The sequence below is a fragment of the Andrena cerasifolii genome, chromosome 1 (assembly GCF_050908995.1).
Source record: "Andrena cerasifolii isolate SP2316 chromosome 1, iyAndCera1_principal, whole genome shotgun sequence".
In the NCBI taxonomy this organism is placed as follows: domain Eukaryota; kingdom Metazoa; phylum Arthropoda; class Insecta; order Hymenoptera; family Andrenidae; genus Andrena; species Andrena cerasifolii.
This window is the reverse complement of record NC_135118.1, coordinates 17,103,825-17,124,102: the sequence shown is the minus strand read 5'-3', so window position 1 is coordinate 17,124,102 and position 20,278 is coordinate 17,103,825. Positions and strand designations below refer to the sequence as shown.

The 20,278-nt window shown below is 37.7% G+C and overlaps 1 protein-coding gene across 5 annotated transcripts in view; it reads right to left on the bottom strand.

Moving 5' to 3' along the window:
• Tsp26a (Tetraspanin 26A) overlaps window positions 1-20,278 on the bottom strand; it is a 76,145-nt gene that overhangs the window by 31,205 nt on the left and 24,662 nt on the right. For 3 of the 5 annotated variants that reach the window (XM_076810057.1, XM_076810065.1, XM_076810047.1), the window contains exon 2: window positions 10,322-10,381. The exons of the other annotated variants lie outside the window; for them this stretch is intronic. In XM_076810057.1, the coding sequence (XP_076666172.1) occupies window positions 10,322-10,381 (60 nt within the window). The remainder of the gene's footprint in view (window positions 1-10,321; window positions 10,382-20,278) is intronic. 5 annotated transcript variants of the gene reach the window in all.

Genomic DNA, 20,278 nt, shown 5'->3' with positions numbered 1-20,278 from the left:
AACGCAGCTTTATTGCAGAGAGCGAAAGAGGCGATAGTGTTTCCAATACTTGGACGATAAATCATTCCGCATCGATAGAGAAACTGGACAAATATTAAATGATTACTCGTCCTGGGAATTTGTCCATTGGTACGAGTAATCCCTATACGCGGTTACATACGGCGAGTTTTATCGATATTAATGCCACTCGCCTAATCCATTAGCTTTTAATTCTAGGATCGATCGTATTTCATACGGAATTCTTTCTCTATAAGAAGCTTCGCGTCGTTATACTTATATCGAGCAATGGTGGGGTTTGTAGGAGGAAATAATCGGTATTCCCGCGGAATTCTGAACGTGGAGTGCAAGGGAAGGATAGCTCCACCCACTTTTCGTCGCTTGTTTGGGCACGCGCATTGGGAATCTCGCTATTGCTCAGTACACCTACAGTAGGAACAAAAGTATTCGGACAGGATTTACAATAGAATAACTTTTTTTTACAATTGGTCCAAACAATTTCAGCGTTCTTGAGAAGTTAGAAGGATTAGTATATTAGGTAGTGGTGGAGAATTATCGATGGTGGTGAATATTGATGGTGGTCGATAGTAGTCGGTAGTTTGATCCCTACTATCGATAATTATCGATTGTTTCCGTAACATAAATCCACTATCATGTATGTACCTACATATTACAAGCGTATAATAATCGTCATCTTTATTGGAAAAATTTGCAACAGTTGAATATAAATGATGTTCAATGCCAAATAGAAAATAATTAAAAATGAAGAATATAGGAAGTGTTTTTTTTTTTAAAGAGTAGTGTACGAAAATGGCCTTTGATTTTTATTTAAAAAACGATTGTCAACATTTTTTGCTTTTATTCTGGACCCCCCCCCCCCCCCCCGGGAATTATTTGTTGAGTTTTACTAAAGATTCTTTCATACTCTGCGAAAGTAGCCGGAATACAGAGATATTTATTGCATAACTCTGACAACGGTTGAAGTTCTTTGAAAAATATCAATAGCTTTCGATTTTGAAAAATATCGATAGCTTTCGATATTGAAAACTATCGATAATTATCGATATACTAAAGATAATTCTCCACCACTACTATTAGGTGGTGTTTCGTAGTTTTGAAAAAAATGCAATTAGTCGGAATAGCGAAGAAAATAGCACAGGTCGTTTCTATCAACTTTTTTTATCTGAGGCAGCAATGAAAATTTAAAAAAAATGCCTTTGCAGATTTAAGTAAGTTGTGTACATACTGAAATTTCATCGAAATCAGTTGATGCAGAAACAAGCAACAGGCATCGAAATATATTATTTTCTCGTTACGGGCTCGGTTTGGTGTACACGATACGAGGTCTGTGAAGATAGCACCCCCAAATTCGAATTTTTGGAAAAACTCAACGGCATTCGTTTGTCCATCGTTTGCCCACGTTTGCCCACCCTTCAAAAAAAAATTATGGCGAAAAAAAAATTTTCATCAGCACCCCCATGAAAACATTTTAATGATTTGACGGTGGGAAATGATTGTCCATCGTTTGCCCAAGTTTGCCTATAAACAATTTTTTTTGCCCACCCTCCAGAAAAAAGTTATGAACAAAATAAAAAGTTTATCTTAATCACAGTTGAAGCGATCGCGTTAAAGTTCGATTTTTCTGGAAAATATTATCGAATTCGTTCTTTCAACGATGCAGTTCGTTAGTTTAGATGTAGAAGAGATTTGCCCGTGCATTAATTTCGTATGCCCACCCTCCAGAATCGAATTATTAATAAAGATAGCCAAGAAGTGCGGTACCCGTTGAACCGAATACCTTTCTGTTCGTTTTTTTTCCGAATGAATTATCAAAATCGATTGTTCTTACCGTAAAGGTTAAAGGTGTTTGGTGACATGTTATCCAAGAAATGTTGCACACACTTCTTTCTCACTTTATTCGAACGACACTTCAATTTGTATCGCTCATCGAATACTTCACACTTTTCACACATCTGCAGCATGTGCAGAATAATACCAGAGTGTATCAGTGGTTTTCTAGTCATTTTTCACTAATTACCGCAATGATATCGCACAACGGAAAATAATATAATCTCACAGTTACTTCACAAACCGTAAATGAATGCACGGTCTTGCAAGAGTTGCGTCCGAACTCTGTAGACCGACTGACTTTCGTGCGTCGTTGGAAACAATTCGAGGGTATCGCAGACATCTGTTTACGTTTCGGCACGTTCGATGACGACACGCAGCGCTGATACCCTAAAGGGTCGCAGCCCCGAGTGCCACTGCCGAAACGTAAACAGATGTCTGCGATACCCTCGAATTCTTTCCAACGACGCACATCTTGGCTATCTTTATTAATAATTCGATTCTGGAGGGTGGGCATACGAAATTAATGCATGGGCAAATCTCTTCTACATCTGAAGTAACGAACTGCATCGTTGAAAGAACGATTTCGATAATATTTTCCAGAAAAATCGAACTTTAACGCGATCGCTTCAGCTGTACCCTTCTTTTCGAGGTTTTTATTTTTTAATTCGATTCTGGAGGGTGGGCATACGAAATTAATGCATGGGAAAATCTCTTCTACATCTAAACTAACGAACTGCATTGTTGAAAGAACGATTTCGATAATATTTTCCAGAAAAATCGAACTTTAACGCGATCGCTTCACCTGTACCCTTCTTTTCGAGGTTTTTATTTTTCATTTAAATTCTGGAGGGTGGGCATACGAAATTAATGCATGGGCAAATCTCTTCTACATCTGAACTAACGGACTGCATCGTTGAAAGAACGATTTCGATAATATTTTCCAGAAAAATCGAACTTTAACGCGATCGCTTCACCTGTACCCTTCTTTTCGAGGTTTTTATTTTTTAATTCGATTCTGGAGGGTGGGCATACGAAATTAATGCATGAGAAAATCTCTTCTACATCTAAACTAACGAACTGCATCGTTGAAAGAACGATTTCGATAATACTTTCCAGAAAAATCGAACTTTAACGCGATCGCTTCACCTGTACCCTTCTTTTCGAGGTTTTTATTTTTTAATTCGATTCTGGAGGGTGGGCATACGAAATTAATGCATGGGCAAATCTCTTCTACATCTGAACTAACGAACTGCATCGTTGAAAGAACGATTTCGATAATATTTTCCAGAAAAATCGAACTTTAACGCGATCGCTTCACCTGTACCCTTCTTTTCGAGGTTTTTATTTCTTAATTCGATTCTGGAGGGTGGGCATACGAAATTAATGCATGGGCAAATCTCTTCTACATCTAAACTAACGGACTGCATCGTTGAAAGAACGATTTCGATAATATTTTCCAGAAAAATCGAACTTTAACGCGATCGCTTCACCTGTACCCTTCTTTTCGAGGTTTTTATTTTTTAATTCGATTCTGAAGGGTGGGCATACGAAATTAATGCATGGGAAAATCTCTTCTACATCTAAACTAACGAACTGCATCGTTGAAAGAACGATTTCGATAATATTTTCCAGAAAAATCGAACTTTAACGCGATCGCTTCACCTGTACCCTTCTTTTAGAGGTTTTTATTTTTTAATTCGATTCTGTCTTTTATTAATTGCCTTTCCGATGAAAAATTTTGGCAGAATTTTCCAAGAAATTGAATATTTACTTCGACCTGGGGAATGAAATTTAATAATCTACGGTGGACTATTATCCCAGATAGCGGTTTTCTTCCTCGGAAAAGAAAACTTCCACATTTTATATTAATATTAAAATAAACCAATTTCTCCTGCTATTTCCTATGCATTCACCCTGGAAGCTAGACTATCTGCGCCAATTGTCGCTTCGATAAAGCGTTCCTTACACAATTCAAGCTGAATATCGGACTTCGACCCTCGTGAAAACTGCGGGCACAACCTCGAGGCTAGCGCGGAAATTGAGTCAGAGAAGAGGAAGACCACGGGCGCAATTTAGGCGCAGTGACCCCGCATCCGGCAACTTGATTCGATTGCATGGCCGGTATTATTTTTATGGGCACAATTACGTATGTGTCAACTCCCTCGCCCCACCACAGAAAAGTCTCGTGAGAGACAGGAAAAACGTGCCCAAGGGAATTTATCTACAGCGTCGCGGTGGAGTAAAAGATTGGCAACGTCTTTAATTCTCGCCTACATTCCGTTCAATTAGATGTACATGCGATCGGTAATTCGCATGCACGTACTTCGAGTAAACTTGCACGAATGAGAATCATAACGAGGTGCAGTGGCACTTTCGTGATTTCTGTACAACCTAACGCCCATCGATCGACTCTGCTCGGGGCGTAAAGAAGGTTGGAGCTCTATTCGCCTGGACTTATTACGGAAAATAATATAATACGATATATTAAATACCTGCTAAAGCTTTAGAAACAGAAACGTTTCTTCGTGTTTATAAATATGTAGGCCATTCTTTCAGGATCGGTTCCACTCACCAGAATAATAAAAAAGTTGGTATAGTTTTGCAGTTATAAGCATCTTTATATTTCGTAAAACACGGGTCACATTTTTATAAACACCCTGCATACCCACTTCCCATTTTGCTAACTTCAGACAAACTACGTCATCGTTTGTTTGAAGAAACCAATGGCGCCGTTAGTGTTCCAAAAATTGAATTAAGTAATTTAATTCAGGAGAAGTGGATGGGAAATAGAAATTCATGTGAGGTCTTTCGTTATAATGCCACGATCCTGGAGCCTAACCTCAAATCTAATCATCTATTCCCAAAGAATTCGACTTGTGGCGCCACCTACTGTTGCGCATGCGCAGTGCAGACCTCGCTGCTGCTCGATATGCCTAAACATTCACCTCCGTCCTTAATTTACCAAACAGAATTAATTGAAATTGAGCACCCTGCAGCATGTAAACTTTAATTTGCATGGCCTTAACTATAAGTACAGCCAATATACAGAATTAAGTGGATTAATATTCAACAGTGATTCCAACTTCTAGTCACACCCAACTTGTTTAACGTTCCAGCCAAGAGTCGTTTGCGCCAGTATAAAGGAAATTGCTGTACAGTCTCGCGGGATAATGCAACGTGGAGAACAAAAAGGGGCGTACCGTTGTATACAGTGGAGCGAGACTGGTGGTTCTGTTTCACCATGGTTTCGATGAAACAGATACACCGGACCCGTCGATTTTTCAACGTTAAAAAACAAACCGATCGTTTCCCGTTGAAACTCCCTAACCGAATAGCCCACGGCGAATTCGTATTGATATTCTGATCGTATCGCGAGGTTTCTCTCGCAGAGATCTCGCAGCGTACGGACGTGAGTCTGAACGTTTGCCCGTTACTCGAAAAATCGAGCGCCCTTTAGGAAACTCCGAAACGTGCCCGTCACTCGATTCGCTCTCGAGCCCCCTTACTGCTTAGATTTACCACTGTTCGACGGCGTAAGAAGCAATCGACTGGCAACCCCCGGCAAGAACAAACATTTGATGGTTTCCAACGAAATTGAATGTCAATGTTTGACTGGCGTGTACGTCGTATGCTTTAATGAGGCTGGAACTAACCACGGTGGAATAAAAATGTTATGGAACTGCAGAAACGAAACGAAAACGAAATTCAGGAATACCTGCTTCCAGTTTGATTTTTATATACAGACTGTGCCAAGAAGGGTGGTCGAAATTTTGGGCATGCAACAATGTTTTTAATTAAATTAATGATGAAAAGAACGAATTTGCAATGAGAATTCTGAATTTCCTCCACGAGGAAAAATCTGGGGAACTGAAATAAGCGGGGGTGGATTTGAATTTAGGGTAAATAGGCTGTTTAGGGCGGCAAATTTTGGGCAAAAAAAAATGAAAAAGGTTTAAGCACAGAGGCTTGAGATAATTTTAAAAACAATTCTCTCTTTTTTCATGTAGCATATTAGCAATAAGTCATATTCGAGTTGCCATATTGAATTAATTTTAAAATTGCCACAACTCTTTTAGATTAAAATATTTGCCTTGGGGTCGCCAAATCTCTAAATCTGCCCCTGCAAATAAGTCTATGTAATGGGCTCTGTTCCACCTGTACAATACTGTTCAGAAATTATGAGACTTTGAGTGGAGTCGGCGTGTCGCCACGCCGAGGAATTTCCACCCTGTGCACGGCTTTGGCGTGCTTTTGCGTCGGCATTCTCTGGAAACCGTCGAAAGTATCGTCCGAGAGTACTTAAGTGTTTGCTTTGAAATCAAAGCGAGCATGTAGATCTACTTTTTTTAATATCAATGCACAGTGGGGAAATTTTGCGATTATATAGCCAAAACTACAGAAATGAAAATTTTGAATTCTACAAATTTAGTACAAATGTCAATTGAAGAACTATATCCATTTTCGTGGTCAAAACCTCAAAAAAAAATTTTAATATATAAAATTCGGCACTTCTACGTTTTCTTATATATGAGAAGCTAAATTATCCGAAAAACAGCACTTACAAAAATTACGAACGATAGAGATTTGATGCTTCAATATAAGTGTTTGAAGCAACTCGAAAATCTGGATTAATTCTTTGCGATCGGTCTAGCCTCACACGAACATAAACATTTGCGAGTCTATGCGAGCTTTGTATTAAAACATTTAACAGTAAAATTGGTGGCATTTGATACTCGTATTAGTCCTCCAATGGCATTCGCATTTATTTTGTCGAATCGAAAAATTTATTTCTGTGGTTTTGGCCATAATAAATCACGAAATTTCCCCACTATGCGATGATGCATTACACTGAATTACATTACAATCTTAACAATCTTCGTTTCCATTTCTGCCTTAAAATTCATGCAGTACATTTACAGCAGTTATTGTACATACACTGTTTCCGTTAATTATTCTGCTACGCCTACAATCCGTCCCATAATTTCGCGATTGGATTGAAATCGGGCGACTATGGCGACCATCGCAGATTAGCACTTCGTTATTGTCACCTATCTAATTCTTTTACGCGGTGCATAAAGATCTTTGAAGTATGCTACAGGCGAATCAATTAAATGCAATAAAGCCCAATAATAAAGTCACTTCGGGGACTCGTATCTACGTCGCAGTAATCCATTTACAGAATAATTTAGGCAGCGCAAGAAGCAACGCCAGTTCTTAAGTCATAACCCCGGTTTACGAGTTACAAAGCAATTTTAAAGTTACACCTACCGAATCTATAGCGCAAGGCGGTCTTAGTCTCTGCAGGCGATATAACGCCTGCAGACTACACACTGCGGAGTCTAAATTGTATACGATGGTAACACAAGTTCCAAGAAATACACTGCAGAACTTGGGTACAGCTGCTTTTCCTTCCACAGGATGGCGCGTTTTTCACGATGATTGCGACAGCGGGGTAAATTGCACGGTAAAAAATGGCCAATGTGACGTAAGTGAAAGGATGCTGATCGACGAAGCCTTAGGACTTAGGAGTAACAGCGATATGGCAAATGCTAATTGCAAAGACCCGCGACTACGCCTCGTTCATTTAACGCTCCGTTGCTGCTTTAGGGGAATGACGAGCAACCCACGGCCCGCCGGAACATTTGCGTGCAATATCTTTTGAACTGTAAAATATATCGGAATGAATTTTGCGCCGAAAAAAAGGATATAATCATCCCCTTCTAATGTCATTAATTTAAAGAAAATATTTAAAAAATATATAGAAGCAAAAAAATAAATAATACTCAAGAAACTAGTTATTCCACTTAAATAAAATAGATAACCCAAAAATATACCATATATATATATATATCTTTAAAATCAGAATCTTATCAAAATTCATCAATATAAAAAAATATTTCCTGTAAATTAACTGGTAAACAATTATAATTTGTGTGTGAGCAACTATTCTCGAGAATGGAAATTTTAAAAAGTGATCGTCGCAATCGACTCGATGATGAACGATTACATAATTGCATTAGAGTAGCAGCTTCGAGTATCGCACGCAATATTGACAAGCTCGTTTATGAGAAACAGAAGCGGGTATCTCATTAAGTAAATTTCGATAATTATTTAATTTCGTTCAGTTAGAAAAATATACGTACATGTAGGGGAGGGTGGGGCAAGACGTGGTACCCTCCATATCTCGTGATACAAACGCACTAATTAAAATTGAGCATACGCGTTAGATGCGTGGCTATCAGCGCCGTCAGTGAGCAGCGAATCAATGAAACATGTGGACGCGTGACGAAGTTACATCAGAATTTATAATTTATTGGGACATTCTTACTTTTTCCTTATTTTTAGCACCCGTGACAGTGACGTAATAATATAGAAGATCTCCGGTACATGTATGTGTCTCTGAGGCAGCATTTAGCTGGCTGTAAGGTACGTATGTTATTATATACTTTTGTAAATAATGTTTCGGGCAGTGTTCATATGATTGCAGTGAGACGAGAAGGGGCATGATGGGGTAATGAAAATGAGAGTTACCCGATCATACCCCTCATAAACCTAGAAATAAAAATCAAAGTTTCTCATTGTTCCAGGATTGTTAGAAATTACAGATGGAAGAGGGACCGAGGAATATGATACTTCTTTTCTATTAATTGGAGGGAGAAAATACATTTTACCCCTTTTCGCGCCCTTGGAAAAGGAATTTCAGAAAATCCCGTTTTATCGAGCACCTACATCGTACAAAATATATACCCAACCTCCCACTTCCATGTTTCTAGGGTCAGTGGTTTGGGCTGAACGTTGATGAATTAGTGAGTGATATAACGATTTTATACATATAGATAGATCGATGGATAGATGGATATATAAATAGATAGATAGTGCTCATTTTTTCCTAGGGTGAACACGAACTTGGCGTTTTGGATGTTTCAAGTGCTGTGTGGTTCTAAAATTTCACACAGGTGAATCGTATTTCTTTTGTCGCTGTAAAGTAGAGGAGACCGGGGCTAGTTGATACAGGGGCAAGTTGATACAGACGAATTATCTCGACAGTGTATATATGTAGCTCCATTTGAGCCAGATATGTGAAGATTGTTGTCCAATTCTTTCCTACGATCCAGTGTACGTGTGTGTACATTGACGTTAACAATCTTTTTTAAACTGTTTTCATTTATAGAGAAAGAGTAAATAGTTTTGATACATCCAAATTGATCGTTAAAATAACATTTTTTCATTCATTTTGTATGTATTTTCTCAAGTTTCTGCTTACTATATATTAAAGAGGAAGGACCAAAGTATATTTTGGCATATTTGTTATTAAGTAATTAATTCAAATACAAAATGAAAAAAAAAACAAAGAAAAGATTAACGCATCAACTAGCCCCACAGTGGGGTACATTTTACCTTCGTCCAAATAATATTTTTTCATTCATTTTGTATGTATTTTCTCAAGTTTCTGCTTACTATATATTGAAGAGGAAGGACCAAAGTATATTTTGGCATATTTGTTATTAAGTAATTAGTTCAAATACAAAATGAAAAAAATCGAAAACAGAATAACGCATCAACTAGCCCCACAGTGGGGTACATTTTACTTTCGTCCAAATAATATTTTTTCATTCAGTTTGTATGTATTTTCTCAACTTTTCATTTACAACATATTAAAGAGGAAGGACCAAAGTATATTTTAGCATATTTTTATCAAGTAATTAATTCAAACAAAACGTATCAACTAGCCCCGGTCTCCCCTACTTCGATATCGCGTGCATGTGCCTACAATTTTGACAGTGGTTTGCCACGAGAAATCGATCAAATATTAGGAATTACGTGGCACGTCGTATAAGAATAACTTTTTCCCTATTTACCGTTGTTTTTATACCATTAAATTTTGTTAGCGCGGCGACATTTACTTATTGATGTTTACCACTACTGCAAGTGCCTCGCTAATTATTAACTCTGGTCTGAATTTAACGGACGTCATAACTACGCGTCACGTTTGCTGCCGCTCCAATTAGCGAAAGATTGGCGGAGATTTGCATAGCTAAAATTACGTGTCGGAGGAACCACCTGAGTTATGTATATCGAAACATTTGAAGAAAGTGAATAACCAGATAACTCAAATAATATTTTAACATTGTAATAATGCCATGTACAAATAACTATTTTCATTTTTTAAGGGGACTAAATAGACACTCGACATCGTTACGAAGTAAGCGCAAACTACCCTAAACGAATACGCGAGGGAAATGGAAGGAACGAAAGACTTGCATGGAATTTCGATCTGTGTCATGTTCTGATGTAGGTACAGGACAAACAATTCAAATGAAATTCTTGGCACTGATTAACCCTCTTTAAAACTCCGAACGCTACCAGCCAAAGAATTGCATGCATATTTCGAAGGTGGTACGTAACGAAATATACTAAAGTAATCTCACGCGCAATTAAACGCATAGTGTTATGGACGATCTGCTGCACTCACCAAATCATTTTGCACGAAAGTAAAGATATAATTCCATGCCCAGTAAATAAGGAAACTTACCTGAAACAAAAAGAAAATACAACAGGTTAATATATATTTTTTTCAATTAGGTTATGGTGTTTATAAGGAAACGTGTAATAAAGTTATGAAGTATATTTCGTCCGTAAATGTATTATTATTAATATGTTGACCATGGGCGTCCGGAGGAGAGGGGGAGGGGGCCAAAAGGGGCAATTGCCCCCCTTGGATTTTGAGAAAAAACGCATATTTTTGAAAACTGATCTTTATTAAGTTTATACTAAATTTCAGTCTTAAATTTTTAATTAAATTGGCACCACAGAATGGATTTTAAAAAAACAGGAGGCCTACTCGTTTTTTCATTACTATTATTTCTCTTTACCTCCCCACTGAAAAAAATTTACGGACGCCCTTGATATTCGCGGCTATGAATGCCAATTTTGTGTACACAGTAGTGTTGTGCATGAGTGTTACTATACTATAGGAAAACTATTCGCATATATAGTTTTTAAGCCCTGAGACCACGATAAAATATGTGGTCAAGTAGTAATGTTTACTTAACAGACTAACTCTCGTGCATTATTTAATCATACTTTACAGTAATGAGTGTGATAATTTCAGTGTACACTAATTCTGTTGAACATGGCCTCAGAGATTAGATGTACAGAGTGTCATATGTGGTGCACAAATTATGGCATGGCAAGACCATACAAATAGCCCTGGCAATCAACGTTAAATAACAAAATCTCACTGTGTCAATAATCATTGTCTGATTGTCAATTGCTATACATACACCTACAATATTAGCAACGAAAGAATTGTCAAATAAATATACCTAATATACACTTTGTATTTTCTATACTTTGCATAATTCACATGCTTTTCGTACTTTTATTTAAAAATGTACCCAAAAGCATATTGCTTACTCCATATAATATTTTGGGCCTGTTTTAACAAATATGCTACGCGCTCGTCTGACATATTATTGAGCAATTCTACTGCGCTACTTAAATCAAAGGAAATGAGAAACAATCTCAAGGAAATGGGGACCGTGGTCGAATACAGTATTATTTATCTTATATAGCGTATATAGAGAATATAAAGAACCTTTAATTTTTATTAAAAATACTGCTAACTACACGCTAAACTATCGTATTAAGAAACTACAGGAAGTTCTAGTTCTATTTGCCTGAATTTTCACGGATGCCAATAAATTTGCATTAACCATTCAAAATTTCATAAAAAAAATCGATTTCAAATTTTCATCCCTTCCAGATACGCGAAATATACCCACACCTAAAAGCAAAAGCACAAGTAAATCAATTTTCTTTCTAAACGTACGCTTTATGCAGATTTCCTCATTATTAATTCTTTCACTGTGAATTGAAGAGTCCTCGTAGAAAACGCTGTAAGTGCCAAAAATCAAATCCTATATTGTAGTATTACCATTGGCACGTAGAACATTTTCCGATAAAAATTGATTCCTTTTAATATTGGCACTTAGTGTTTTCTACAGGGAGTCTTCAATTATGTACATTTAGGTCAATTTTTTACATCTTAATTAAGCACGGCCAGAAATAGGGAGACGGAGTAGGTGCGGCCAGCCAATTAAATTGGCAACAATTAGGCCCATAATTAACGAGCCCTTCCACCGAAGATAACAAAGCAAAGAAGAAGAATAAAACTGTGCAGGAGAGAACGAACGTAATGGACATAGCGCTACCCTGTACTACGATGATACAGGTGCATCTAACAGTGGCCTCTGAAAATGTTTTATCTTCATTCATCCGACGAACATTTCGCCACATATAAAAAGAGTGGTGAGTAAAGAATGGTGTCGGTTGTGGGTCGTAGAATGTAGTAGACACGCGAACGAGCTTACCATGCCAGGGGTTCCAGGCATTAGTCCAGTTGCGAACGGTCTTAGAAGGCAGAGAAGGGTAATAATGGGAATGGAGAAGCTAGTGTCGGAATTAGAACAGCCTGCTACCGGCGGCAAAGAAAACCGAGGGAAGTAAATGACTGAGGACTAGAAAAAGGAACCAGTGGCACGTTCCTTGAGGAAAGAGGTAGGTAATGGACCAGCGAACAAACTATTTAGTCTCTCGACCAGGGAGCAGAGACATTGAACGCGCCGCGACGGCTTGCACGGAGCTTGCTGACCGCCTTACAAATTGCGAGTACAGTTGGTCGAGTAAATGTAAATCGTAAACGCAGCGAGCACCGACCAGAGGTAACGCTCTTGATTGTCCAAATTCAATGGCCTCGCTTCGAATTTCGCATAGTTTTTGGACGTTGCGCTAGGGGGTGGCTTTGCGGGCAAATCGAAGGCCAATTCTCTTCCCACAACCATTTACTGGCTACCCCTTGGTCTTTGCGACCACTTTGCAGCGTCTCAAGTAGATTTTTTTTTTAAGTGTCTGCTTTCTTCCGACCCTGAAATTGTCCCTTTTGTTCTGTAAACGGTGACGCTAGCGCGGGGAAGCCGAATTAAAATAAATGGAAATTTCTGTGCGTGGTAAGCGGCTTCTATTGTCGTAGAAGGTATTAGTCATGGGAGGTATAAGGTATTGACAATTTTAGAAAAAAATTTATAATAATTTGGAAAACAGGAAGTTCCAATGGGCCTTCACACTAGAACTATGTAAATTAAAAATATCTATTTCTACCAGAGTAATATAATATAATATATTATAATATAATATATTATATTATAATATAATATAATATAATATAATATAATATAATATAATATAATATAATATAATATAATATAATATAATATAATATAGTATAATATAATATAATATAGTATAATATAGTATAATATAGTATAATATAATATAGTATAATATATTATAGTATAATATAGTATAGTATAATATAGTATAGTATTGAAAATTTTAGAAAAAAATTTATAATAATTTGGAAAACAGGAAGTTCCAATGGGCTTTTACACTAGAACTATGTGAATTAAAAATATCTATTTCTACCAGAGTAATATAATATAATATATTATAATATAATATAATATAATATAATATAATATAATATAATATAGTATAATATAGTATAGTATAGTATAGTATAGTATAGTATAGTATAGTATAGTATAGTATAGTATAGTATAGTATAGTATAGTATAGTATAGTATAGTATAGTATAGTATAGTATAGTATAATATAGTATAATATAATATAGTATAATATAATATAATATACTATACTATAATATAATATAATAATATACGTCTCTATGTATGTTATATACACACTTGAAAAAATAAAAGGGAGCATAGGTATATGTATTACAATAAAAATAATAAAATATATCAGGAATTGCATTACTATAAAACGTAATTTTAATAAGAAATTGCAACTACTTCATCATTTTGAATCGTTTGCTATTTCTGATGCCACATGGACATAATTACTCCCTGAAATAGGATTGTGGCCGTAACCAAGATGGATGATCACTTTGGGTCCGTAAGGCCTTGTAATGACTGGCGAAAAACAGATTTGGCAGATTGGACTTTCAAATGTGTCGATTTACATAGCACTTTACTGCGCCCCAAATACTTCCCTATATACGGCCCACCGACTGTACATGTGGGAGCGCATACAATCCCGACACATCCGATCTATCGTCATGCATTAAATTACAAGCGTTACATGCTCGTTTCCAGCACATTCGTCTGCGCTGGATCCACCCCGCATTTTAACGCGTTACGCTGAATGAAACTGCATCCGCGCCGAAGAGACAGAGCTATTGGGAGTGACGTAAATCCTTGGATTTGAAACGCGGAGATAATAGGACGTATTGACATTACTGCCTCGGAAAAGCATTAAAATCGATTCTATGGGAGCGTTGCGTGAGACGATTCGATTATTGGGAAAGACAGTGTTTCATGAGGATGCACTTCTGCAGTAAAAGAAGAGTAGATATTGCGTTCATTAAAAATAAACAGGTGCTTTTTTAAGTAATCCGCGCAACGCAGATTAAATCAGAAGAATTTTCATGAGTTTTCCCTGTAGCAGAAATACTTTTTCAAAATTACCCTAGGCAATGTGAAATAATGCGATTGTTTTATTGTAATCTGAGAATAAAAAATAAAGGTTATAAGTTTTTAGTGCATATTTTTATGCAAGGCAAGTAAACATGATTCTTTAGTCTCTTCCAACTCCTGCCCTTCTACCCAAGGAACTAAAGCAGCGTTAAGTTAGACAAACGAGCTAGCCACGAAGTTTCTATGCCGCGTCCAACCCATTCATTACAGAACTGTCTCCACGATACCTGGCTTGCTCGTTGTGCATCATTTGCAGCACAGCCATCGTGTCGGTATCACGTTGTTCCACAGGCTTGGAACTGTAGATATTTTGGAAACGGCAGTACAGCTGACGCTTGAAAAACGCGGGTCCAGTTATACGAGGATTTTTCTTCTCGAAAAATTCTGAGGCCGGCCGGGTGCTTATTTCGAATCAGTCTATTCGGCTTGTCAGTATTCCTCATCGCGGAGACTGAGAGGGCTGAGAAACAGCGAGAGGGCGCGTGACATCAATAAGCCATAACGCGAGGACCTTGCAGCAAGAAGGGTGCAACTTCAGTTTTTACAGTTTTCGAGTTATGACGTGTAATATACGTAAAAAAAAATTCTACATCGTTTGGTGCACGTTTAATGCAAATCCATTATAATAATAACAAATTGAGCGATTTGTTGCACAGTTTGAACCTGCGTGCAGTACTGTTTTGAAAAAGTTACTAATTACAGATTTGAAAAATTCGCCAAAAATAGAAATAAAAACTTACCAACTCAGTAACTACTACTTATTCTGTGAAAACATATATTTTTCAATTAGTGTTCTGTTTTTAATGTTAAGTCAAAACAATAATTTTATAAACAACTTTCTCTAATTTACTCGAGGTTGGTGAAAATCCAGCGGTGTGGTCTTTCGAAAAAAAGACGGAATAGGATCTCTCAATCTCTGCGACAGCTTTTAACACGTAACATCTTTTCTCTACCGTGTTTTATTGCAAGAATACAGTAATAACACATGTAGCCTGCAAATAGGGTTTATATAAATACCGACTTTTGAAAAAAAAACGGTTTTCGAATTCCACCATTCCGAAAAACCGGTTTTCGAATTTTGACAAACAAAGTTGTAATTGAAACAGTAAATCAATATTTGTACTTATTTCTAAAAATTTCAGCTTCCTTAATATTGTGGAATTACAAAAATATAACAAAATAAAGTATACTCTATCTATAGAAAACCAAATAAATAAAAGAAAAATTAAAATAGCTAAAATCCGTACAAATACGTACAATTTTTTAGTTAATTTAATATTTATGAATCTAAAAAAATAAAACACAATAAAATCGACTACATTCAAAACCAAATGAAAAAAAACTAAAATAACTAAAATCCATACAAAATATAAATCTTTTAAAAGGTGGTACCAAATTACAAATCTTTATTCCATTTGGTATTTTTTTCTCAAAATATGAACTCATGAAGATTAGTTTTCCAGTAAACTGTTACCTACAGTGTTTAATTAACTAATTAATTTCTTTCTGTATATCAATTCTAGTATATAAAACCGGTTTTATAAATTTAAAAACCGGTTTTCGAATTTTCAGGTTTATAAATTAAAAAAAAAAACGGTTTTTAAAACCGACAACCCCTACCTGCAAAATAAGACTTCCGGCAAACAGCAAGCTATTGTAATTATGTTTTTGGAGTAAAAAATTATGCACGAGTTTCCTTGACTCCGCGTTGTTCAAGCGTCAATTGTATTTAAAAAAAAAATGAGATACTTAATAATTATGAAATTTAAATTTAAATTCCGATTGGTATAAGCGTGCGACTGAAGCTTTATAAGCTGCATCTCGATGAAAATTCGAATTTTACGTGGAAAATATTTCTCAGGGGTGACTAAGTTCATATAGGAACAAATAATCGTCCGTGAAGGGTGTGGAAATTTTACGCGACAGAAATACGTGGGAGAGTAACGATCAGAAGTGGAGAGACAAAGTTGTATAGACGTCGTCGGCGGAATGGAGAGACGCAAGAAGGATAAAATAATTTCCGGAACGTCGGAATGCGGGGATGGAGGATTCCGATGGAAAGAGACGTTCCAGCATTCTTGATCGAAATCCAGGACGGGAGAGGACAATTATTGACGCAGAGTAATTTTACAAGTTGAGCAATAAGAGCTACGAAAATCGAGGACGCTGTAGATTCCCTTCCGAGAGATCTTACTCGCCCGTGCTTCTAACGAAATCTAACTAATTTACTGAAACGCGTCATTCATCCAGCGACTTGGCAGTCATTGTTAGAAAAATTGGGTCAAATAAAATCTGTTTCGATAAGTTTAATTTCTTAAAATGGAAGAATCAATTTAAACTGTCGAAGCTTACACAGACATTACGCGCGGAGATGGACGAAACTTTTATTTAAATACAAATTTCGAACAACGAGTAAAAGTTATAAAAATTATTCGCTATATGTCGAATAAAAACATTAACTTTATTCGCGGAATAATCTCAAATTAAAGTAACTTTTATTCGATCCATTACTTAAATAATTTTTCCACGTTTCTAAGTGATGTAAAAAAAACAATGTTGTGTACGTATAATAAACTTCATGTACCTAACAAAATACTGAATAATTTCCCTAAACCAAAGAACACTAATCAGAGATCACATAAAAAATTACTAAATAATTATGAAGTATTTTGAAATTTATACGCAAAATTTGATAGCCCATAGTAAAACGCGCGAAAGTGATCAGAAACTGCTCCCTTTGCATTTTTCACTTTCAAAGTTAAATTATAAAATAATTATTACCACGTGTGCACTTTTTTTAAATGCCAAATTAAAGATAAAACATAGATTTGCCGAAATAACAAAAAATCTTTTAAATTCGGTTAAGTTTTCCCTTTACACGTTTAAAAACCCGCTGTAGTTACTCTTAAGTGATCAGGAACTGGGTCCTTGACGGTATTCGGGGCAAACTGACGGGGGTAAACTGAGCTGCAAATGGCTGCTGAGAACCGAGGCGCAAGTGATGTGCGCAACATCCTAACCTGTCAGCTGGCTAGAAAACCGCGCGGCGCGGTGGAACAGAAACTAACCCCCAAAAAATGAAAAATCTGTCACAGTTCTTGACAACCACGGTGCAAAAAAGCCAGAAGCTGCCGTGCTGAACGTGTTATTCCAGCGGAAGGGGTTAATATTTACCTGTATCCTTAATTAAAGTTCTTATTTGGTTGCATCTCACTTTACCCCGGATAGGAGTTCATTTTAAAGTGATACCACTTGCATCATTTCCTTCAAGTTAAATTTTAATATACTCTAAAATTATTTTAAGTACCGCTGTTCGTCATTTATCAACAGTAATGTTCAAATTATATTATAAACCTATTTCCACGCATTTTTATTGAACGGGAAAAATTTTAATCGACTTCAAACTTCCTCGGGCCCACTTTACCCCGGTCTCCCCTACCTCGGTCTTGAAGGATTCGAAATTCGAGCGAGCAGAATCGAGACCCTCGAGTAACAGCAAGGCTCAATGGTTACGCGCCCCTCTAATCCCAGACAAAAGACATCACGTGGTGAATGTAAATTATCGTACCCGGCGGAAGCAATGGGATTGCTCGTCGTCAGGATTTCTCGATGTATTGCCAGGTTGTAAGGCACAGGTTAACGCCCCTGGGAAATTATCCTCACGCGTCGATACTAATTTACGCGACGACCAATGAGTAACGTCCCCGGCTATCGTATTTCAAGTATACCCACGAAGTCTACAGGCGCACTTGATATTCCCACGCGTAGCGAGACAGGGGCGCCGGGGTGGTAATTTTTTCTCACGAAGATGCTCGCCCAACTGGCTGACGTGGAAGCGAAGCTGGCGGGGGAAATTCGATGCGACAACGTGGTTTTCTCTTGCAGGTGAGGATCTTTCGGCAAGCCACTTGCTAACTTGCCCATCGGGGGTAATAGTGAGCAGAGTAGTGAGAACTTACTGTGTGTACTGTCGCTGAAATAATCTTAATATAATAAAGCAGAAAGCTTCGATAGGTTTGCGCGTTTGTCTGTCTACTAAAAACTTTCGAACGATAAACTCTGGGATCACGAGAGGTGCCTCAGCTCATTATGCCTGATTAATCCAGATGAATGTGAGCATTTTCACAAAAAAAACTAAAAAAAAATTCTTTTATAAAATCAGAATCTAAATTTCGAGTAGTCAAGCTAGTTCTATATATTATAGTCGTAATATTATTTACTTAGTACGTTAGTACTATGTCTGATATAATTATAGCTTCAAGTATTAAAGATTGGGGTAAATGGGGAGGTGTCGGTACGGCAGGGGAGTTGGTACAGTTGCTATATTTCGGAGTCTATGCATATAAGTAAAATCGCGTTAAAGTGCAGGCCATTTGCTTCTCTACACTCCATTCCATATAAGAGCGGACCTACGCCCCTACCGATTTGCGACCGATCTGCGCAGCTCCCACGGATCTGACACACGCGATTGGTCGTAGTACTTTTGTGATTGGTCGTAGCACTCTCCCTGCTGGTTTCCTACCAATCAGCAGTACATACCTGCGCGGAACGAGTCCGCTCTAAAGTGGAATGCAGTGTAGAAGCTAAACGGTTGAATGCTTAATTATGTGGACCATCTCAGGAGAAATGGTCCCCACCTCGAAAGAAATGGTCGGATGTCATGGCTTCAGGTTTCAACTCGATTTTCAGCGAATGTTCTCTTAAAGCATATATCGACCAGTTTTTCTGAAGCAGCATCAAATTCTGAACATAGGTATATTCTGATAAAATAAATAATATCAGTGTTAGTTTTAATAGCCATTTTAAGTTAGGTATACCGACAGCCCCGGATTTACCCTGTTCATAACTAATTATATATTTTACAGTTTTCATGCATCTAGAGACATTTTCATATGAGACACTCGGTCCGTACCGGAATACTAGAATATTAAAACTTTGAATATTTCAGGTTCGTACAGACAGCGTTGATTTAAAAGAAAGTAACAAGTTAGAAAATCCGCGGACACTCCGTTCTTTGCGTGCGCGATGGTCGCAAGCGCTTACCATGAGCACGAAAACCGCTTCGCAAAATCTTGACGCAGACCTGATCACGGTAAAGGTACCTGTCCACTTGAGAGAACTCGCGCAAGTTACTCTCAAATTGTGTGTCCACTTGAGAGCAATTTCGAAAATTTTTACTCTCAGGTAGGCGATAGAAAACTCGCCAAGAGCTTACTATCCGATAGAACACTCAGAACCGTGTCCACTGGAAATTGGTCGCGCCTACTCTCTGCAGTTTCTGTCGGTTTCTTTTAAGCTACGAACGAAGTGAGGCCGTGGTTGTGGATGTGCAAAAACTTAGTGCTTTGATTATTTCTTATAATATTTTAAAAAAGGGAAAGAAGCAACGTAGAAAGAGAAATTGCTGAGTGGATGGAATGAAATAGTTATATATTTTCAGTAGGTTACCATAAATGGCGAGCATAAAGTGTGTCTCGCGACTTGGCTCGACGCAGACTGCCTCGGCCGCGCAGTTCTCCCGGCTGACTGCCTAACGACACTTCTCTGGCAACGCCATGCCTCGAGACACTTATCTGGCAACGCCGTGTCTGCCGCGACGCGAGCCTGCTACATAACCCAGAAGACGTACTCTCGCGACAGCACTCGCAGCAAATCCACTCGAGAGCAAATTGCAACGCGTCTGCTGTCTGAGACTTGAACGTCGCTCTCCAACAGTCACTCAGGGAAGTAGTGTTCACTTGCAAGAAATACTCTCGAGAGCTTCTCGCGTGAGTTTTACTCTCAAGTGGACACGTACCTTAAGCGCTTGCGACCATCGCGCACGCTCGCCGCACACGCAGTGTTCCATCTCATTCCCCCCTTCAGCCAGAAAG